Here is a 23,228-nt window from a genome sequence, read left to right as displayed (position 1 = left end):
ACGGTTAGTGTGACTAGGTAGGGCCTACAAGAGGGGAGAGGGGACTTCTAAGGAGTGGAAGATGTAAGTTTTTAGTTCCTGGATTTTGTGGTATTTTATTTTGGTTTCTCAGTGGCCTCTTCTCTGCCCCCTGTTCACCCCCTCCCCCAATTCCTTCGTGTCTGTTTTTGAAAGTTGAAGTAAATTCTAGATAGGAAGTATCTCAAGGCCACTATTCAAACCAAAGTGTCTAGTAAGAATATAAAACTACTTAGCAGGAAAAATAAAACTATAAGTAGTTCGAAGGGAGAAGCAACTATGTAAATGCTTAGAGCTTTAAACAGTAGTGATTAGCAGCAGCATTGTAAGTGCTAGACGTTACTGTATAGAACGAGATGTTAAAGGCATCCTTTTTTTTTGCCTGACAATTTCACGTCTACATAAAGAAATACGTGACTTCATACACATATAATTGTAAAAATGTCTTACAGTAGCATTGTTTGCAATAGTAAATAATTGTAGACAATTTAAATGCTCATCAATAAGGGAATGATGAAATACATTTTGTCAGGTACTTATCACACAGCCATTTAAAACAATGAGGTCGTTCTGTACATATAGATCATAGTGGCTAAAAACTGCAGACTCTGGATCCATACTGCCCGAGTTCAAGTCCTCACTCCCCGACTTTCTAGGCTGTGGCACTTTCGGTACGTTCTTCAACCATCCTGTGTCATAAAAATCCATACTTCCTAAGACTGTTGTGAGGATTAAATAAATTCATCCATGTAAAACACTTTAAACAGTCCTTGGTACAATTAGTATTAGCCATTATTATCATTACTCATATAGAAGGACACCTATGATATATTGTTCGGTGAAAAGATAAAGCTACATAATAGTATGTGTAGTAGGATTCCATTTTTGTCAGAACAAGCAAAAATCTGCATGTATATACATATACGTGATTTGCACCCACGTGGACTCTGGAATTTCTACGTGGGAGGAACTTATATGAATTGCTGACTGGTCTTGTGCGGAAGTTAAAATTGCCTAACAAACTTTTTGTTTTTAACTTAGAGCCTACATTTTTTGGGGAGTGGTTTAGAAGGATCTATCTGAGGTTATGGGAAGTCAGTTTCCCCAAACCGGGCATTGGTGCAACCACTTTACACATAACACTCACAGAAACGGTCAGGAAAGGTTGTGTGCACCAAACTGTTAATAGGGATTATTTCTAGGGAACAGGGTGAGCGGATGGTGGGCATGGAGGTGGGGGACAACCTTTACTTCATACACTTCTGTATTGCATTCTTTGCAAATAGTTCACGTGCATTGATCTTGTGTCAACATCAAACAAGAGTCAAAAGTCCTCCAAAGAGATTGCTTAACTTAATGTACTATGAAGTCATTAACAAAAAAAGAGCGGTGGTAGTGTAGAGCTTTTGAATTAATATGGAAGGAAGTTTGTGGAATTACATATACACTAATACAGAACTTGATTGTGAGTATGAAGCGCCCCTCCCCATCCTAGTTGTTTTGGGGGCTGTATCTACCTGTGCGGACAAGGTCTCAGAGGACGCATCCAGCTGGGCCTGTTGCTGTAGTTTTCTCTGGGGAGTGGGATAGAGGGGAAAGTGGCAGGAAGGCCTTTCACTTTTAATTTTAAGGTAATCTGAATCATTTGAAACTTTTTCAAAAATCATGTACGGTTTATATAATAAAATCAATAAAGGAAATAAATGTCTTTAATGCTGTGTAAGTACCTTGTACTTGCCTACCTTACATCTGGAATGACACGATATATTCATTTTTCAAGACATTAACTAGGGCTTTACAGATTTCCGCTTTTAGGAATAAACGCAATGTCAATCCATTTAGGATCCTGATTTCTTCCTCCTATACCAAAAAAAAAAAAAGTATCTGATCTTGTACCTAATTTGTTATGACAGTACCATCACTTAGTGTACAGCAATTATGCAACCCTTCCATTTGAATTCCATTTTGCAAGAGTTTTTCACGTCCATGACCTCATGGACAAACTTAAGGCATAAAGTTAAAATTGGCATATTGAAAATAAATCGCTGGGTTACCAAAAAGAGTGTAGATATTAGAATAAAAATATTAAAAAAATAGCTCATAGAAGCATATATACTTGAATTTGAACTCTAGAAACCTTGGTTCATTTAACTTTCCGTGGGCTTACTGATTTTCCTGCACTCGGTAATGCTAGTTTCCAAGAGCTTCAGAAATCTACACTCGATCACCGCCTTTAAGCAAAGGCACCCGGGGTTCCCGGGCCGTTCGCGGCGCCGGGGCTCGCCCGGGACTGAGTCAGCGCCGGGGCCGAGAAGTTCGGCGGGCGGCGCAGGGCGGAGCTTCCTCCCGCCGACTCCGAACCCGGCTACACTTCTCCGAGTCCACGTCTCTTCCTTTGGACAGGCGTGTTTCTTCAGGTCGGGACCAGCCAACGTGACAGCCACGGACCTTTGAAAAGGGAGCTTCGGCCCCGCCTCGACGGTCTCCCGCGGCCCGGGCAGCGCGGCCCGGCTCGGTCAAGCCCCTCACCGCCTGCGGCGCGCGGCTCCTGGGGGCCGAGCCCGCCGAACGCCTGGCTCCGGGGCGCCCACCTCGCGGCGCCCAGCGCAGCATCCCGCATGGAGACCGGCTCGGACTCAGGTCAGAGGCCCGCCCGCCCCGCGCCGGGGCCGCCGCAGGCTGCAGGCGGCGCCGGCGCGGCGGGGCTGCTAGGCCGGGCCGCCGGCGCAGGCCTCCGCGTGCCGGGTCGGCGCGGGGAGCGCTCGCGGGCCGGCTCCGGCGCGCGGGGCGGGCGGCGGCAGGTGGGCAGGACGAGCCGCGAGCGAGCGCGGGCGAGCGAGCGAGGGCGGGCGGGCGCGCGAGGGGCCCGGCGGGGGGGCCGCTGGGAGGATGGCTCAGCTCTTTCTAAATATAAAACCGGCGTGAGTTGGGGAGCGCGGCGCGGAGCCGCAGAGCCGCCGCGCGGGCCGGGCGCGCCGGGACTCGGCCGACAGGCGGCTGCGGCTCCGCAGAGGCGCGAGGCTGCAGGAGCGCCCGGGTCGCGAGCTCGCGGGGACGGCGAGAGCGACGCGTGCAGAGAGGAGGACGCGTGCGGCGGCGGGCGGGCCTCGTGGGCGCCGCGCGGCCCGTGCCGAGCGACCGGGGGCGGCTCACGGCCCCTGCCGCCCCGCGAGCGGCGAGCCCCCCGCGCCGCCGGTCCGCGCCCTCCCCCTCCGGCCCCTCCCTCCCTGCCCGGCGCAACATGGCTGCGGCCGCCGCCTCCGCCTCCCAGGACGAGCTGAGTAAGTGCCACCGCGAGCCTGCGGCCGCGAGCCGGAGCCGGCGCTGCGCGGGGCTGGGGGTGGCGGCCGGGGCCGGGCTGCAGGGCTGGGGCGCCGGGCCGGGTGGCCGGGGGGCCGGGCGGGCGGCGGCCGCGGCGCGCGGGGGGCTGGGGCGCTCGGGCCTGGCGGGCGGGCGGGCGGGGCGCTGGACGCCGCCGCCGGCGCTTGTAGGCCTCAGGTTTGCACCGTCACGTTGCGAAATTGAAACCGGAGCCCCGGGCGGAGCCACCTCTACCCACGATCCGCCCCGGCCCGGGAGTGGGGGCAGCTCAGCCCCCCGCCCCCGGCGCCCGATCGGCCGGAGCCCCAGGGTGGCGGGCTGTGTCCGCCCGTCCCGTCTGACCCCTCCGTGGCCTACGGCCCCAACTGCTGGGCGAGTTCTAGAAATGGAGCTTTCGGGGAGGAGGAGATGGTGCCTTTCTGTGACACTCTAGAGATCAGCAGAAAGGTCAAGAATAGGCGGTGACCCTCAGGTGGAGCAGGAAGGACGGGAGGGCAGAGAGGTCGCGGCGCTAGCCGCAGGAGAAGCTCCGGGGGACAGCGGTTTCAGAAAGGAGAGCTGGGGCACACGCGACCAGAAACGTTGCAGTTTTCCAGGGGACGGCGATCCACGTTCGGGGAGAGCGGTGGTCACCCTGAATCCCAGGCCGCCCCGCCCGCCGCCCGGGTTCGCCTCGGTGCTTTGTGGGAAGTGTAGTCCCAGGGCGCCGCAGGCCCACGCTGGGAGCATAAAAATTGAGTTTTCCTAGGACTTAGATAATTTCTGATTGTGTTTGGGGTGGTTAGATGAAATGCTTTAGGTTTTCTTTTTTTGTGTGTGCTTCCTCCATGCTGCCCTTCACTTGATGACAAAAACAAGAAAGATGTTGTTTAGGGATGATGTGAGTTTTAAATGGAATGAAGCATGCGTGAGGTGTCGCAAGCTTTGTGAAGTTTCTGTTGTGACAGCCGCTTCTGAATTTCCATATGGAAGTAGTTATAAACATCATCATTTCTGTTTCTTTGGTGCTTGGCAGTTTGAAGCTACTTTTATATACATGGTCTCACTTTTGCCCTCATAACAACCTTGTGAGGCAGCGAGGTAGGAATTATCTCTGTTTTAAAGAGAAGGCAGGTTCAGAGAAATTGAGTTCCTTGCTGCTTTGGCACAAAACTGGAGGAGCAGGAGTAATGTTTGCCATACACAGTTGGTGTGACCCTGGGCAGGATGGAGATTCTGGGCAGACAAGGTCTCATGGTGTGGTGAGAGATAGACACGGAATTGGTTGGTTGTCTGTCAGTTCCAAGCTGGAGCCCCGACCAGTTCCCTGCTGTTTTTCCTTCCATTTTTGTTATGGTGGTAAAATACACATAACATAAAATTTGCCATCATAACCATTTTTAAAAATTTATTTTTTGATTGAGGTCATGTTGGTTTATGATATTGTGTAAATTTCAGGTGTATATCATTATATTTCCGCTTCTGTATGGACTGCATCCTGTTCACCACTGAAAGTCTAGTTCCTATTCATCGCCATACGTATGTGCCCCTTTTCACCTTTTGCCTTCCCACCAGCGCCTTCCCCTCTGGTAACCCCCAGTCTGTTCTCCATATGTGTTTGTGTGTCTTCCACGTTTGCCATCTTAACTGTTTTAAATGTACAGTTTACTGGTATTACGTACCTTCATATTGTTCTGCAACCGTCACCACCGTCTATCTCCAGACCCCTTTTCAGCTTGCAAAACTGAAACTCTGTACCCAGTAAACCCCATTTCCCTGTTTCCCCCTCCTTCCAGCCCCTGGCAACCACCAGTCTGCTTTCTGTCTCTATGATTTTGACTATTCTAGGTGTCTCATGTAAGTGGAATCATAGAGGATTTGTCTTTTTGTGAGTGGCTTATTTCACTTAGCATAATGTCCTTGAGGTTCATCCATGTTATGGCATGTGATGGGGTTTCTTCCTTTTTAAGGCTGAATAATATTCCGTTGTATGCTTATTTCACATTTTCTCATCCATTCATCTGTCAGTGGACACTTGGGTTGCTTCTATGTTTTATCTGTTGAGAATAATGCTGCTACACACATGGGTGACCAAATATCTCTTTGAGACTGCTTCCAGTTCTTTTGGCTACCTACCCAGAAGTGGGATCATATGGTAATTCTATTTTTAATTTTTTGAGGAACCGCCATACTGTTTTCCACAGTGGCTGCACCATTTTATGTTCCCACTAACAGTACACAAGGGTTCCAATTTTTCCACGTCCTCGCCAACGCTTATTTTCTGTATTTTTGAAAGTAGCCATCTCAATGGATGTGAGGTGGTCTGACTTTTTAAATTGTTATTCTGTGTGATAGCTAAGTTCTCATTGTACCCCTAAACATTTTAAATCTGATTTACCATTTGGAATGGGGAACAAAACTAGAGGACGAGTTGGATATTGTGCTAAAGTGGCTGACGTATTTGTGTATATGCAGTGTGCTCCTGTGTATCAGGTACCTGTTAGGGTGCTGGTGGTAGTACTTCTGGTTAGGGGAATTTACTGGCTTTAGAAGCTACTGGAAAAGTTAAGAGCAAATAATTCTAATCCTTGCTTTTCCATTGTTTTGTTTGGTCATTTCATCAATCATCAACCACAGATACCTGTTAACTTGGTTTCTATATTTCTTCAGGAGAGATTAAATACTTGGCACGCTTGCATATAGACTGGCTATGAAGTTTCACATAAACTACTTTTGGTTTCAGAATGGCTATAATGAAAGATGAGATGATTGGTAAAAAGGTGCTTTTTAAAATTCCGCCGTAAAAAAAGGAGCTAAGTCTGAATACTTGTGGCCATTATTTCGGCTAGTAGGTAATAAAAGCAAACTACTAGATGCCAGCATTGTTTTTTTCCCCCCTAATATTTTATTGTAAAAATCTTCAAATATACAGAAAAGTTGAAAGTGAGCACTCACATACCCACTGCCTAGATACTATGTTTATTTTACTAGCTTTATCACCTTTCAATCCACCTTTTAAAATCCTATTCTCGTTATTTTATTTTTTTAATTTAAAAAAGGTTGCAGTAGAATATACATAAGATTTATCATCTGAACATTTTGTAAATGTACAGTTCCGTGGCATTAGGTACTCAATCCACCTTTTTTGGATGCATTTCAAAGTAAAAAATACACTTCCCCCTAAATATTTCAGCACCAGCATTGTTTTAAGTGCTTTATATATATTCTTTTATCATCAAAATAATCCTAAGAGGTAGGTAAAATTATTATCACTGTTTTATGGAATGGAAAACAGGCTTTTTAGGGCCCAAGGAACCACAGCCGGTAAGTGCCGGAGTTGGAACTGGATCCCAGGTGTCTCAGACCCCAGTGTGCAGTCATAACCAGCTTTTAGGCTGTGTTACCTCAGTGAGCCGTAGTCACAGCGTTCCCGCTGATGAAAAGATCGAGTCAGTTGCTTTGCTAAATTCTCAGCCAGAAGTTCCTTTAATCCAACTATCTGACTGCCCTTGAACATTGCAATGGGGTACAAAAGCAGCAGCAGAGCCCACCAGTGGAGTTATAATACTGTTGAGAAGAAAGGAAGAGTACATGTAAATAGATGGGTAAGGACTGAAGTATATGATTATACGATCCAGATAATGCTCCAGTAGTATCATCTGTGCTTCCCGGGTCTGTTATTTAGAGGTCTATAGCTGGTAACACTGTGTTTCTATAGATTTCAAATTAGCATTTTTTATCTTTCCATTTGAATTGATATGCTTCATAGATTTTAATTAAATCCATAGCTGTTTTCAATTGTATCTGTCACCACACTTTGCAGGAGCTCCTGAGAAGTAGAATTGACTGTTAGGTTTCTCTTTTCTTTTCTTTTCTTTTTTTTGGAGTAGTATTGACGCTTTCACGGGTCAGAGTTGCCAAAAGGTAAGCAGGATAATCTTGGGTTGGGATTTGTCAGAATTTATCCTTTCACGAGTATCATGTAATTGTCACTGTGAGTGAGGTGATTGTAATGGAATAATAGTAAAGCTGATGTTTATTGAAGGCTGACCATGTGTTCTAATCACTTTGTACATGTTAACTGATGAATCCCTGCGACAACCCTGTGTGTTTGGTCCTCTTATTGTCTCAGTGTCTAGCTTCCCTCCCATTACAGAGTTAGGGATTGAACTCAGAATCTCTGATTGCGAAGTTTATGTTAATTCCACTCTACCCCTGTGTGACTCTCCGAAAGGGAAAATACACAGTTTATAACAAGGTCAGCATGGCTTTTCCCCCTCGTGTCTTGCTTGCCTCCAGGAGGAATCTTCTGTTGTGTATAAAATGTGGCAGTATTCTGATGTTCTTTGAATAGAACATATTAGATTTTTGGGTTAGATGCCAAAATAGAGAACAGTTAGTTCTGACTGTTAAAAGCAGTTCTGAAATCTAGTTTGTAAATTACTTAACGTCATAGCCTGTAGTGCTTTCTTTATATTTAGGGTGATAGAACTGTTTGGAATGAAATGAAATTCAATGCAGGGCATGTGGGCTAGTTTTTCTTCTAATATTATCCTCTGCCAGTTCATGGAAAAGTTGACATTGTAGTTATATTTCAGCGGTGGAGAGGGAGATTTCTGACGGAGGGAAGGAAGCGTTTGAGACTTTTCACCTGGTCAGCTGTTTAGCGGTTTCATATTCTGGGCTTTATAATTATAAGGCATCCTTGGGATCTGATCTTCAGTGGGATAAAGACAACCCAGGAAGGCGTAACGGCCTGTAATCTTACAGCACGTGCTATTCAATTTGACCATTTGACATAGCCATGGGGATCTTCCATTGCAAAGGTTGACCAGATAATCAGCCTGTCACATGCGTTCTGAGAGAGACTCTGGTCAGTGCCAGGAATGCTCATGTCTCCTAGAGGGTGAGACGTGGGAAGCTCTGTGTGTAGCTGTGTCAGTGAAGGTGACTCTGTGGGCACACTGAAATAGCTCCCAGAGATGGTTGCTTTAATGACACCAGACGTGCAGCTGAGCTGGTCTTTGTAGAAAGGCTAAATCAAGCCTGTGTCATTTAAATTTTTGTTACTTAAGCAAATAGGAAGGTTAAAATGGAAAATAACGATGATATTTCTATTTTTTATCAACTTCTGATTTTTCACTTCCGCCCCATTCTGCTTTGAATTATGCTTTCAGTAAATTGTAATTTAATAAATGCCAACGTTATTGAGAATAGTTGGCCCTGGGGCTTCGACCTTGTTCAGAAGACAGATGTTAAAATGGTAGGCACTGCCGGTGTGCTCAGAGGGTCTGATCCAAGTTGCTGGTCTCTGGTTTCAGGCCTGGCCACTCTCTATCTTGATCCTTGCCGTCCTTGGTGGCTTGTTTTTCTCACACATTTTCCAATTCAATAAGCAGACTTTAAAAATTGAGTGACTAACTTATTTTCCTGTCCTCACAGCGCTTACAATTCAGAGTAGAGACAGATTTATGTATAAAGAGAGAGAACTGATATGAAGAATGATGTGAACAATGCTTAACAGTTCTTTGGAATCATTGAGGAACGAGATGAACATTCCAGGCTGAGGGCCCAGTGGCCTGAGCTAAGACATTGAGACCGGAAAATATTGAGTATTTTTGGAGAAAGTTTGAGTAAGTCTGATATGACGGAGCAGGGGTCCTAAGGCTACGTGAAGCCCTGGGAAAGGAGACAAAATCTGGGGTTTGAGACTTGGCCCTTTCTGCCTTTTACGATTTGGGATCTTGGGTAAATTACCGTACCTTTGTAAGTCTCAGTTTCTTTCTCATAAAGTTGGGATAATAAGAAATACTCATAGTGTTGTTAGGATCAATGTATGTGAAAATGTGCTGTATAAACAATTAAGCTCTATATAAATTATTATTATTATTTTTATTTGGGAGGGCAGTGGGAGACGAAGCTGGGAAGATAGGTTGGGACCAGCTTGTGTAGGAATGCCAACACAGCTAGTTTAGACTTTGTTCTCTAGACAGTAGAGACCCATCAAAGGCTTTTAAGCAGGGGTGTAACATGAGTAGGTCTGTTTTATAAGGATAACAGGTGGCAGTGGAACATTGGTTGCAAGGACCCAGAGACGGAGAGTAGCAACGCTATTAGGAGGGTGTCAGAGTGGCCGAGTAAAAGTAATTTTAGGGTCTGAACTGGGACAGTGGATTTGGCAACGAGTTAATATAATCTAGAATCCCAAAACAGGAAGAAATTGTTGGCCAAGCAGCTGAGGGTTATTCAAGAGAGGGAGGAGTTAGAGACTATTCCGAGAACCTACCTGAGGGATTAGGGGGGCAGAGAGTGTAGCCTCTAGACAGATTTAGGGAGGTGGAACTGGAGAAAAGAGAGAATGGGTTTGTGTTCAACAAATAAATTATTTGTTGAGTGAATGAGTTGTATTATTGAGGCCCCCATGCTGAGTTGTTGTGGGAGGCTGTTTCGAATAGTGGCGCAGACCTCTGGTGTTGGAGCCAGTTTTGAGTCCTGGCTCTGCCACTTTTTAGTTAATAAATAGCCTTGAACAAGGGACCTAACTTCTGGGCCTTGGTGTTCTCATCTGTAAAATGGGGTAATAACAAAACCTGTTTTACAGGGTTGTTCTAAGAATGAGAAGAGCTATGTGTGTTAAGAACTTGGCGTAGTGCTCGGCACGTGGCTTGCAGGTGTGTGGGAACTTTGGCTCTGAAGCTCGGGCGAGTGTGGGGCTGATGGTGGTGGAGTCACGCACGGAGGGATCATCCAGAGGAGAGCCATCTGGGGCTGTGTGTGCTTAGGGACGAGAAGAAGACAAAGAAGAACCAGGCAAGGGGCAGCAGGGGCGCTGAGACACTGCAGAGGTTCCCAGGGTTATGACTGGTAACCATGTACATTCTCAGTTGTAATGTGCTAATACCATGTGTGCCCACTCACTAATACTCTTCTTGTAAAACTGTCGTATAATTCAGACTCTTTCTTCCAATTTTAATGTAAGATTTTGTATGTTTATGATATATATGTATATGTACATATATGATAAAATATGTGTTGTATCGGTACTGGAGTTTTTTAGGTCTTCAGTGAATAATTACCAGCGTGTTTTTTATTCAATATTAGCATATTACTTCTACACAGTAAATTTTGTTTGTGGACATATTTCTTACTCTTTCTCCAATTTGGTAATCACTATAATTTTTCCCCCTCATTCTGAATTTGCAAAGCAGGTCATCAAGTTAGGAGATCTTAGCATAGAAATAAAAAGTGCTTATTTTTTCCTTAAAATGGTAGCTGTGAGTATAAATCTTTTAATTGTTTTTTTTCCTGGTGTTCTAAATAATAGATTCTTTATACAATTGCATATGCACGAGTGGATGAACATACCATTGGTGATCCAGAGGATTTTTGTCAAGACTGGATAAACCATGTATCACATTGATTGTAGAGGTTAGTAGATTTAGTTCCTTAGGTTGTGTGCCTTTTTTGTAGTAGTATTTAAAAATGCATAGGATATCAAGCAGCAATTTCCTCCACCATCCTCATGGGTTTTTCTCCTTTTCTAGCTATCCTGAGGGAATCAGTGAAGTTCATGTTAATTTGTATCTGCCTGTAGCCTTTATTCTCTGTAATGATAAACATAAATTAAAAAAATTAGCAAGGGAGAGAAGGGTAAAACTTAAAGCTGTTACTTAGCATTGTGCTCAAGGAAGAGTGTGAGTATTAGTTTACGAGTAGCACTGTCTGCCACAACCACGCAAAATGACTTTACATGCTCCAGGAATGTCATCATGGAGTTGTTTTATTTATGAAAAGAGGTATCGAGAGAGGCATCATCATGGCAATAGGATATTCCTAATTCTGCCATTTTGATATCCACTGTGATGGAAAAGCCATTTAATTCTGCTGCATCCTGAGGCCAAACAAGAGTCTGGTGTCAGTTTCGCTCTTAGAAGAGTTGGATGGTCTTTTGATTGAAACTCTCTAAATTCAGATTGTAATTCTCTGGTATCATGAGCTCAATATCCAGTGAGTATCTGGGATTTCGTAGCTTCAATTTAAAGCGCATTTTGTTGCTATCTTCTAATTTAATTATTGGATCCCCCTTGCCCCAGTGCATTCCACTGTTTTTCACTTTGTATATTGCTGCTGATAGTGTCTGATGCCTTAATTCACTTAGGTGGAATTTTGACGGATGGAATGAATGGAATATTGTATAAACCAAATTCAACTTTAGAATAAATTTGGTTTATTTTTGCTGTTTCACATATCTTCATTCCGTCTTAGAGAAATGGAAAATTGGGAGGTTGGAGGAACTATTTAAAAGAGAAATGAGGACATTGTTTATTCCCTCCTAGATTCTTTCTGTCTTAGAGCTTTCGGGGCTGTGATACATGTGTTAATGTCATTACGATATACTGAAGGCAAGCAGGTCAAACCACAAATGCTGGCATTTAAATAGTGACTTAAATAAAGAACATTCTAGAGTTTACATCTCCAAGTGAGCAGTATCTAAGTAATTAGCTACTTTGGGTAGATCTTACTTACTGTCATCCATTTGACTTTGAAGCAGTCTGAACTCTTGCATAGTATATGTTACCTCCTCTAAACTAGCTGTCATAAACTGAACTAGTCTTTCTGCTCATCACTTCCCTAACGCTGATTTCTAATTGGGTGTCTGCCAGCTGCTATCTCTGTGTGAAAGGGCCTCCTTGGGAGGTGGAAGTGTTTGTGGCCCTCAGTGCATCTGGAGTCTGGCACTTACCCGTTAAATCTAGGGTACAGACGAGGGCTGCCCTCTCCTCACTGGGCCCATCCCTGCCAAGCGAACCCTATGGCTTCTTCCCTTCCTCCGTCTGTGGATGTATGTGTTGAGGGGGAAATAGGAGGTGTGCATGTGACCGGGGAGGGGTAGCCCTATGGTGGGCTGTGGTGGGTTGGTAGGGGGATTAAAGCAGCCTGACATCCTATGCAGATGGCCAGGACTTCTGAAGTGGCAGGAGGAGAAAGACTGCCCTTCCCTGCTCAGAGTCTAGTCTCTAGTGCGTCCTAATGCAGGGGTTTCCATACTGGAGTGTCTGCGTGGGCCCTGGGAGTGTGACTGGTGGGCTAGGGGCTGGGAAGACGGCCTGTCTGATGCCTTTGTTCTGGGGGCAGGTGTCCCAGCAGGGACTGCGTCGGCAGCAACCTCCTGCTCAGGAGCTCATTGCCTGCCAAGGTTCTTATCTTTTGCCCCCTTGGGCTGCCCTGGCACATCTCCTGGCTTACTCGTGGGTCCAGGCACTCCAGGGAGGCTGGACTCTTTGGTCTCTATTCTGAATTCCTGAGGAAGGGATGAATTGAGTCAGGGACCCATCCTGACGCATTGGCGGTGGCCAGGATACAAAGTCACGTTGTACATAGTTGTCTAGTTCAGTTTAGTCTCATTTCCACCCACTCTCTCTGCTTCCGCCGTGCTATAATTCAGCATACTCGAAGGAGCAGTGGATTTGGAGTAGCATTGCCTGGAGTTTGAATCCTAGCCCTGACACCAGCTAGCTACCTTTGTGATCTTGGTCAACGTTCTTAATGAATTCAGGCCTCTGTTTCCTCATCTGTAAGTTGGAGCTGATGTTACCAACTTGAATAAGTAGTACTTTAGAGGGAGGTACTCTGTTCTCCTGCGTACTTGGAGAGTACAGACCTCTCTAGGTTCAACTTACGATTCTGTGTCTCGTTAGCTTGGTGACCTTTGGCAAGGCAGTCAGATCCTGAGCCCTAGTTTTTCATCTATAAATGCAGACAGTAGCTGCTCACCTCACAGCGTTTTTCTGAGGCTCAAAAGGCCGTGTGAAACTGCCTTGTGACAATAACGTGTTTACATATGTGTGAATCAGAAGAAAGGAAATACCATTAGGGAGAATATTTCCTTGTGAAATTATTCTATTATAATCTAGTGTATTTCTGTGGTAACTTGACAGATCTTTCTCAAAATATCCTGTAGCTGTAGACTATTAATTGATTTAAGATTCTATGGCTAGTGGTCTAGGTATTTTCGGCTTTCCCTTTCAAGCTCATCTTCCACCTAAGGCCTCTAATCTCATTTATAATTTAAAATTTACTTTCACATTCAGGAAAAAAAACGATCCTTGTGGAACATTTAAGCAACCTTAAAAATATCCGAAATGTGTCGCCCTGAAATAACCATTTTCTCTTTTTAATTCACACGAGTAATTCATGCTGGTGAAGTAAATTAGTAATGACATAGAGTTAAACAAACAAGTTAAAGAAGAATCTTCTGGAATTCTACCACACGGGGATAATCACTACCTTAAATATAGTCCTTTCCCTATTCTTTTTGACAGTGTGTGCTTTTCTTGTCTACTTTCTAAGGAATGTTTTGATGTTCAAGTTGTCAGGAAAAGATGATACAGCTTAAGGAAACCGAATTATTGCTTTTTCTTTTTTTTACATGTTTTTTCCATAAGTGATGATGTGAATGAAAAACCAGTAATTGCCTTTTCTAATCCTGTGAGAAGATAGCCTTTCTTCCTTAACTCGGAATTTAAAGTTGTGTTTTTGAAGAGACTGGAAGAATGAGTGGTTTATGTGGACAGTTTTGTTTCTCAGGAATAACTACACGTTTTCCGAAATATCAGTGCCTGAAGGTGGATTACACTGAAGTGAAGCCCTTAAACCTTTACTGGTTATTTCTTCTTTGGGGGATAGAAGGAAGAGAGGTCCCTTCTTTCTCTTTAGATAGAGAAACTAAAGAAGGTAAATAATATGAATTAGAGCGTTATTTAATGGAAAGTTAATGAATATATTTATTTTTAGTAAATCTTTTTCCTACATGAGTGTAACAGTTGACATAAGCTAACCTGGAAATTATTTTTTGTTTTAGGATTTAAGAATCTCAGTGTTTTTGATATGTTTCCTTTGAGACTAAATTTTTTTTTAAGACTATTTTTTTTAGAGCAGTTTTAGGTTTACAATAAAATTGAGAGGAAGACACAGAGATTTCCTGTATCCCTACTACCTGCACAGTTGCAAAGCCTCCCCATTATCAACATCACTCACCAGAATGATAGGTTTTTTACTAAGGATAAACTTCTATCGACACATCGTAATCACCCAAAGTCCAGAGTTTATATTATGGTTCACTCTTGGTGTTGGATATTCTGTGGGTTTGGACAAATGTATAATGACATATATCCATCATTATAATATTATATGGAGTATTTTTGCTGCCCCAAAAATCCTCTGTGTTCCTTCTAGTCATCCCTCCTTCTCCCTTCCTTCAACCACGAGTCTTTTTATTGTCTCCATAATTTTCCCTTTTCCGGAATGTCATATAGTAGTTGGAATCGTATAGTATGTAGCCTTTTCAGATTGACTTCTTTCGCTTAATAATATGCATTTAAGCTTCCTCTATGTCTTTTCATGGCTTGATAATTCATTTCTTCTTAGCACTGAGTTATACCCATTGTCTGTCTGTACCAGTTTATCCATTCACCTACTGAAGGACATCTTGCTTGCTTCCAGGTTTTGACAATTAAGTAAAGCTGTTGTAAACATCCGTGTTCAGGTGTTTGTGTGGACATAAAATTTCAACTCCTTTGGGTAAATAACAAGGAGTGCAATTGCTGGGTCCTGTGGTAAGGGTGTGTTTAGTTTTGTAAGAAACCACCAAACTCTCTTCCAAAGTGTCTGTATCGTTTTGTCTTCCTGCCAGTAAATGTTCTTATTTTTGTTCTTCCGTAGTCTTTCAGGTTCCTTTCAAGCTTTAAAATTCTGTGATTTGAATTTCTTTCCTTATCCTTGAAACGTGGCTTCTTCTAAAAAATTTGCTCTCTATATTATTTTTCTAAGAAAAGAAATGTATTTTTACTGAAGAACATTTGAAAATGACATGAAAATATAAAGAAGAAAAATTACTGATATATTTTCTTCTCTTTTATATAGTTTTGTCATAAAACAAAATTATTGTGGTATATATATTCTTTTAAAAATATTGAAATATTTCAAGTATGAAGAAAAGTGGAGAGAGTAATCTTAGGAACATTCATGGATATCCCACCCGTCTTTGTCAAATCTTCACATTTTTTGCTGTTAGCTTCTGGTCTTTTATCTTTTGAAGAAATAAACATTACAGATACAATTCAAGCTCCCTGCTACCCTTACAAGTTTTCCTTTCCTTCTCTTTTTTCTCTCCTCTCCCCTTCCCTTTTTCTTCTCTCTTTTCGCCTTGCCCAGAGGTTGTTATTCCTGTGATGTATACATACGAAATCCACTTGCATATATTGCGTTTAAAAATTACTTTACCGTGGCGAAAGCATACTGTGCATATCCTTCTGCAGCTTGCTTGCTTTGATGGATCTTAGTTTTTTAGGTACTGTCATGTTGGTCCACATGACATGGAACTCTTATTTTCACTGTTGTATGACCCTGCCACCATTTTTTTCTCCATTCTCCTGTTGACTGACATTTAGATTGTTTCCATTTTTTTCCTTTTACTCACCCTGTAGCTGTGAACAGTTTCTTACAGGTGTCCTTGTGCCTGGGAGAGTTTTTCTTCAGGACCGTGATACACAAAGTCTGGGTCTGAGGCCCAGGAAATTATTTCTTGCAAATAAGGAATTTTTGCAGAATGTAAATCAGCTACCATTGTTAGTTTATGTAACATTTCTTATCCTGGTAAGACCTTCTCAGTGAAGGAAGACGTGTTCCTGTCTCTGCTGACTGGTGACAGTTTGCAGCTGGGCCACTTTGCATAGCCCTGCTCTAGGGTATGTACTGCTGGAGTAGAGTTCCCACGTCAAAGGGTATGTGCCTCTCCAGCTGTGCTGGAGATGACTCAACTGGAGATCCGTTCTTCGTAGATTCTTTCAGTGTACACCGTACAGCACTCACTCGATTCCCTCTTGGTTTGTTTCCAGTCTTTGCCAGCATTTGGTACCGTTAGATTTGAAAAGTTTTTCTAATGTGAAGGGTACGAAATTGTATCTCCTTGTGTTGGTTTTGCATCTTCCTGATCAGTGTGATTGAACCTCTTTTTATGTGTTGTTTAGTCTGTGGGTCTCATCTCTGAATTGCCTGCTTATATTATCTTTTTAAAAAATTTGGATTAATTTGCTTTTTCTTGATTTGCAGGAATTTTTAAAGTATTCTGTATTCAATTCCTTTTCATTTAAAACCTTGTAGGGCCAACCCTGGTGGTCTAGTGGTTAGGGTCCACACACTCTGCTTTGGTGGCCTGGTTCGGTTTCTGGGCGCAGACCTGCACTACTGTCAGTGGCTATGCTGCAGTGGCGGCTCCCTTACAAAAAGGGGAAGATTGGCACAGATGTTAGCTCAGGGCGAATCTTCTTCAGCAAAAAAAAAGCCAAAAAAAAAAAACCCAACAAAATAAAAAAACCCAAAAAACAAAAAAATAGCTATTTATAGCTTATCTTTTTACTTTATGGTGTGTTTTATATTTTAAAAGCTTAACCTTTTATTGGTCTTTTATGCTTTGTGCTTGAGTTTCAATTTCTCTTGTCAGTTTTCTTTGAAACCTTTAAAATCTTGCTGTTTTACACTTATGTCATTAATCTACCTGTAAGTAATTTTTAGCTATTTTTTTCCTACATGGGTAAACAGATTTTTTCCAGTTCTCATTGACTATTCTATTTTCTTCTCTCCTTACTTCTTCTGATCCTGTACTCAAGTTTTCTTCCTATTTTTGTCTGTTGCCTATCATTCCCTTTTGTGGACTCTCCTTTTTCTATCCTTAAATGCTGTTGTCTTGAGCACTCGGTCTCAGGCCTGTTAACTTTTTTCAATGTGAGTTACCATATACATGTGTGGTAAACCTGGACAGCATCCTTGCCTCCTCCTCCTTCACTCTTTATATTCACAGCCACCAAGCTCTGGCGCATGGTAGGATTTCAATAAGTACTTGAATGATGCCTGAATGCATGAATGATCTAGATTGGGGAGTTAATGCTTCACAGTGAAAGTTGGAGGGTGCTGGGTTTGAAGGAGGAGAGACTTTAGATGAGCAGGGAGAAGGAGGAAGGGTGAATTGCAATTTGACACATTCGGTGTGGGCTTATTATTCATAGTAGTGAGCTTTCTCTAGTGTTATTTTCTGACCTTTGAATTTGTACGTTTTCCCGTTGTGATAAATACCACCTGAAAAAAAACCAAACCACCTCAATGAGACAGATTTTTATGCCCTTTTGGCAATTCTCTCAAACAAGGATCCCTGTGTAAGGTGTAGTTTGTATGGCATTCTGCCCCATAGAAAGTGGGGTCATTGTTGTAGATGATTGCATGGTGTAGGCAAGGATTTTTAGACTGAAGGTCAGAAGACCCCATTGTAGTTCATGAACTGCTGCTCATTACCTCTGTGACCTTAGGGGAGTCCTTGAAACTCACTGTGCTTTTTTTTTTTTTAAAGATTGGCACCTGAGCTAACATCTGTTGCCAATCTTCCTCTTTTTTTTTTTTCTTCTTCTCTCCAAAGCCCCGCAATACGTAGTCGTATATTCTAGTTTTAGGTCCCTCTGGTTGTGCTGTGTGGGACGCTGCCTCAGCATGGCCTGATGAGCGGTGCCATGTCCGCACCCAGGATTGGAACTGGTGAAACTCAGGGCCGCCGAAGTGGAGCCACGAACTCAACCACTCGGCCATGGGGCGGCCCCTCACTGTGCTTTTCATGTTAAGCAGTCTTTCAGTGTTCTCCACTTCTGAGTCTAGTAGAAATCTTTCTTTGTACAGGGTTCAAAGTAAAATTTTTTTCCTGACTTGGGCAATAGATACATGGGTGTTTATAATTCATTAAACTGCACACATGTTTTGTACATTTTTCTATATGTTTTCTTTCACAATGAAAAAGATTTTAAAAAACCCACAAAAGACTAGGTTTTTGTTTACATCCCTCCACGTGCCAAAAAAATTCCAACCAGATTAAAAACTTGAATGCAGAAAGCAAAATCATAAGAACGAGAAGAAAACATAGATAAATGTATGTGTCGGGGGTCTCCAAGACCCCTGACTGCAGGACTCAGCGTGTGTTTGTGCTCCTCATGGTGAGGATTTGTTACAGCAAAAGGAGACAAAGCAAAATCAGCAGAAGAAAAAGGCACATGGGGCAAAGCCTGGGAGAAACCAGGTGCAAGCTTCCAAGAGTCCTCTCCCTTTGGGGTCACACAGGACATGCTTGATTTCTTTAGCAGTGAGTTGTGCCAACACGTGTGGAACGTTGTCTACTGGGGATGCTCGCTAGAGACTCAGTGCTGAAGGTTTTTATTTGGTGCTGGTCATGTTGGCACCTTCTGCCTAGCACCTGCCAAAATTCCAGACTCCCAGAGGGAAGCAGGCATTCGGCATAAACTATTCGGTTTCTACAAACAGTTTAGGCACAGTGAGCCCCTCTTATCAGATCTGCAAATGGTGGGAACCCTCCTGAAGTCCTAGTTTCCCCAGGCCAGCCTTGGCAAGCTGGCATTTCTAAGCACAGCAGTCTCAGGCCTGTTATGTCAACTCTTTTCTGCACAATATAATATTTTTTATCATCTTGGAGTAAAAAAAGGCATTTGTAAGCATGACTAGGAACTCAGAGGCCATAAAAGGAAAGGCTAATAAATTTGTATTAAAAAAACCATATATGAAAGGAAAGTGCTAGAGAGTCACAAGGCCTACTAGGACACAGTATTTGCCACAAATGGGAGAAAGAGGGAGATTTTTTCCAAGATATAAAAGCTTTTACAAGTCAGCTCTCCAAGGAATAATGAGTAATTTGCTGAAGAAGATATTTCAAATGACCAATAAATATTTGAAAAGAGACTTTACCTCAGTAATAAAATAGATATAAAGTAAAACAACCATGTGATCTTTTTTCATCTATCATATTCAGCCAAGATTGATTACTTATTATTTTCGTAAGATTGATTACTCAGTGTAGGAGTGGGTGCAGGGAAATTGGTACTTAGATCTACTGCTGGTGGTATAAATTAGCACAGTGCTTTTGAAGAGAGTTTTCCCAAAATCTGTTAAGCTTGATGACACTCCTACCCTTTGACTCAGCAGGTCCATTTCTAGAGTTTTAGCTTACAGAGACCCCCACGAGCCCACAGATACACATGGATAAGGGTGTTCTTTGGTGTCTTGTTTGTCATACTATAAAACTGGTCATAACACAGATAGAGGTTAGTTAAATAAATTGTACTACTTCTGTAGACAAAGTTGCCATGTAGCCATTATCAATAATTAGATCTTTATGTAGTGCAATGGAAAGATATTGAAGATTTTATACATATACAAATGCTTTTAGTGGAATTCATTTGGTATTTTAAACCTGACCTGAATGGATATGAAGTTCTTTATTAATCTTTCGTTATCCCATGTAGTGTGAATGTGCCTATGTTTTGTTACAGAAGTATGAGTGTGTTTGATTATAGGTACTGCCCTAGCACCCACCGCGTGGATAGGGTTCTTTGAAATACACGGTCTATACACTATATCATCATTCTACAATCTGAAACATTCTGAGACGTACATTGCTCCAAGGGTTTCAGATAAAGGATTTGTGTTAATTAAAAGGAAAAAAAAGGCAAACTGTAAAAGAGTATGTGTCATATTCCAGTTTCTAGGTTAAAATAACATTAGTGTATGAGTAGGAAAAAATAATAGTTCAGAATATGTTCCCCACATTTAATAGTGATTATCTGAGGGTATGGCACTGTCTTTAATTTTCTTGTAAGTGAAATTAATTCGATATGAGTTTGAGTAAGATAAGTAACATTGACATTGTGGAGAGAATGGAACTTGCTCCTGACTCTCAAGTAATGTTTGTCATATCTCAGATACTTTTGTAATGACCCAGAGGATCTCAGTTCCTACAACTAAAAACTGAGTCTTTGTGAAAGGTGAACTTGAATTTTAGATTTTTTGGGTTTACAGAACTTTTGGTTACATCGCTTCTTGTTTCTGAATAGACACTGAATAGACACTTTTGGATGGTCACTTTCATGTGGCTGTGTTTTCAGGGTTGAGGGTAAGGGCACAGGGTTTAAATTCTTTCCATGCTCTAAAAGCAGGATTCAGGGACTATGCTAGCTGCTAAATCTTTGCTCGTTATTTTGCTAACTTTGACAGTTAGAAAAGTTTAGTAGTTGATTATGTCTGCACTTATTTACATTTCTTTTCATAAAGTTTCATAAAGATTATCTTTTATTTAAAGCATAGGTGTGTTTCCAAAGATGGCCTAGTGGTGTGAGTTGATCCTCCTTGAAGGGGTAGATGACTTTAACTGTTCTCAGGTGTACTCAGCCTGCTTTAGGAAGACCCCCACATGATGTTTGGTGTCCTTTCTTTCATTCACACATTCCCATCATAATTTTATTGTGTTTAGAACGTTACATTTTCCTTTCTAGTGAGGGAGAGTAGAAAGTATTAGGCGCTGTACTGAGGATACATAGGAAGCACCCAAATGATTGTATGAAAAATGAAAAGGACCAGATATCACTTAGTTTTGTAAGCCTTTGGCACATTCCCAGGGTCATTTTGTCTAGAAGAATTTAACTTTCTGCCTTCTTCCACGGAACACTTCTCCTACAGTTTCTGTAGCTAAAATCTGTCGGCAGTTTCCATTGCCTGAGATCTAGAAGGCACTAAGGCAGACCCTGTCCTTGTCCGTAACTTCTATGAATACTGTGGATTGAATTCACTGTTCCTAAGAAGTTCTTTCACAGCAGCATTCAGCAGCTACCAAATAGGATCCTTTGTTCTGATAATCTCACAGAGTCAGCCTGCCTGCCTTTCTTCCCTTCCTTCCTCCTTTTCCTCCTTTATTAATTAATTTTGAAAGCTAAACTTGAGACTTTATTTGGATTTCATCAGTTTTTTCCATTAATGTCCTATTTCTGTTGAGGATCCAACCCAGAGCGTCACACTGCATTTGGTTGTCACATTTCCCCAGGCTCCTCTGGTCTGTGACAGTTTCTCAGGCTTTGTTTTTCATGATCTTGAAAGTCTTGAGCAGTACTGGCCAGGAATCCTGTAGAATGTCTCCCAATTTGTTTTTTTCTGTTGTGTTACTCGTGGTTAGACGGGGTTATGGGTTTTTTTGGGAAAGAATACCACAGAGGTGAATGCCTTTCTTGTCACGTCATATCAGGGATCATGATATCCACATGACATCACTGATCCCGTTAACTTTCATCACTTGGATAGTATTTCTCAGGTTTCTCCACTGTGAAGGTAACATTTTCCTCTTTCCCTCTTCTGTTCTCTGGAAACAAGTCACTAAATCTGGTCTACCCTGTGGGTAGTGTTAGAAGCAGGAATTAACCTGTACTTCCTGTAGGGGGAAGTATCTACATGTATGGGGGTTCTTCTGTAAGAAAGACTTGTGTCTTTCCCCAGTGTGTCTGATCCTTCAGTCGTTTATGTCAGTATGGACTCACGTGGAGTTATTTTATACTTTGGGTTATAATCCAGTTCTACCTTGTTTATTTTGTTCCTCAGATTGTTCCAGCCTTGGCCATGATGGAGCTCTTTCAGGGTGGTTCCTGTTTCCCTTTGACATGTTCCAGGCCTCATTTTCTTTCTGGCACTACAAGATACTTCACATTCATCTTGTTTTTTCCCTGCCCCAGCCCTAGAATTAGCCAGTTTTTCAAGGAGCCTGGTTCCTTTTATTGGAAAATGGTATTAAAAACCAAGATCCAGGTGCTGGGTGTGCTTGTTGCTGTTAGGGTGTCGTTGTCTCTGGGCTCTCTCAGGAGATAGGTAGGTAGGTAGATCAATTGATCGGTCGATCTTCCTTTAAAAGTAATTACGGAAAATTGTAAGCATACACAAAAGTGTAGATTCTCAGTATCTGTCACGCAGCTTGAACAATTATCAATAGTGGCCAGTCTTGTTTTCATTTATATGGCCCCTCCCCATTCCTCACCCTTCTACCCCCGATTATTATTATCGTTTTTTAATGAGGACCTAAATGAGGCTATGACTTTATTTTTAATTTTTTTGAAAATAAAAATTGTATATATTTAAAGCATACAACATAATCATTGGATGTATATATACATAGTAAAATGATTACTGTAGTCAAGCTAATTAACATATCCTCTTCACATAGTTATCATTTTTTTGTGTGATAAAAGCATCTGAAACCTAATCTCAGCAAATTTTCAGTACATCCCCAACTATTTGATATAAACCTCAGTAACTATATTATTTCACTTGTAGATATTTCAGTCTTTATGTCTGAAAAATAAAGGCTGTTTTAAATAAAATTGTACATTGAAGTATAATAGATACAATAGAAAGTATGAAAGTATAGACCTTGATGGATTTTTATAAATGTATATAACTGTGTAAACCATCATCCAGATAGAGATATAAGATACTTCCAGCCCCCTAGAAGGCTCCCTAATCACCACTGATAATTTTTTTAAGAACCTTTGAAAAACAAAAATAACTGCAATACCATTATAGCACCTAAAAATTAACAATAATTCCGTAAAATCAAATATTCAGTCATTTGCAATTTGTAGGTTCCCCCCCGCAACGTAGTGGTTGAAGAGACAGAAGCAGCGTATTGGTTGCTTGTTCTGCAGTTGATCGCGTGGGTTTTGCTGAGAGCATCCCCGAGGTGTCGTCTAACATGTTTTTTCTCACAGTGGCTTTTTTGGTGGAAACTTGTCTCTCACATTCTGGTTAGGGAATCCCCACATAGTACTGGGCAGTGATTCTGTCTGTGGAGGAACTTCAGTAAGATGGTTTGACCAAGTATATATTGTCCCAGGTCTGATTAAAGTTCTGCCTTGCTCTGCTAGCTAGGTCTAGAAGATTCCCTCAAAGATTCTGTATCCTTTCTAGTATTGAAATCCTTTAGAAAAATGGAGTAACTTTGTATGTCGGATAGAATTTTATTGTTCTTGGTTTTGTTTTCCTCTCTT

At 42.2% G+C, this 23,228-nt stretch overlaps 1 protein-coding gene across 18 annotated transcripts in view; it reads left to right on the top strand.

Annotated features, from left to right (window-relative positions):
* Positions 1–1,970: 1,970 nt before the first annotated feature.
* ECPAS (Ecm29 proteasome adaptor and scaffold) overlaps positions 1,971–23,228 on the top strand; it is a 95,310-nt gene continuing 74,052 nt past the window's right edge. The window contains exons 1-3 of one of the 18 annotated variants that reach the window (XM_070594998.1): positions 2,282–2,658; positions 9,920–10,128; positions 10,643–10,746. In XM_070594998.1, coding sequence (XP_070451099.1) covers positions 10,725–10,746 — 22 coding nt within the window. In that variant the 5' untranslated portion in view covers positions 2,282–2,658; positions 9,920–10,128; positions 10,643–10,724. Of the gene's footprint in view, positions 2,659–2,933; positions 3,300–3,530; positions 3,787–7,749; positions 8,952–9,919; positions 10,183–10,642; positions 10,747–23,228 lie in introns of those variants that run through there. The other 17 variants (XM_070595005.1, XM_070595000.1, XM_070594997.1 and 14 more) reach the window with 17 other exon arrangements.

Source organism: Equus przewalskii, chromosome 26, assembly GCF_037783145.1.
Source record: "Equus przewalskii isolate Varuska chromosome 26, EquPr2, whole genome shotgun sequence".
Classification (NCBI taxonomy): domain Eukaryota; kingdom Metazoa; phylum Chordata; class Mammalia; order Perissodactyla; family Equidae; genus Equus; species Equus przewalskii.
Note: the sequence above shows the minus strand (reverse complement) of the source record. Positions and strands in the feature narration are given on the sequence as shown.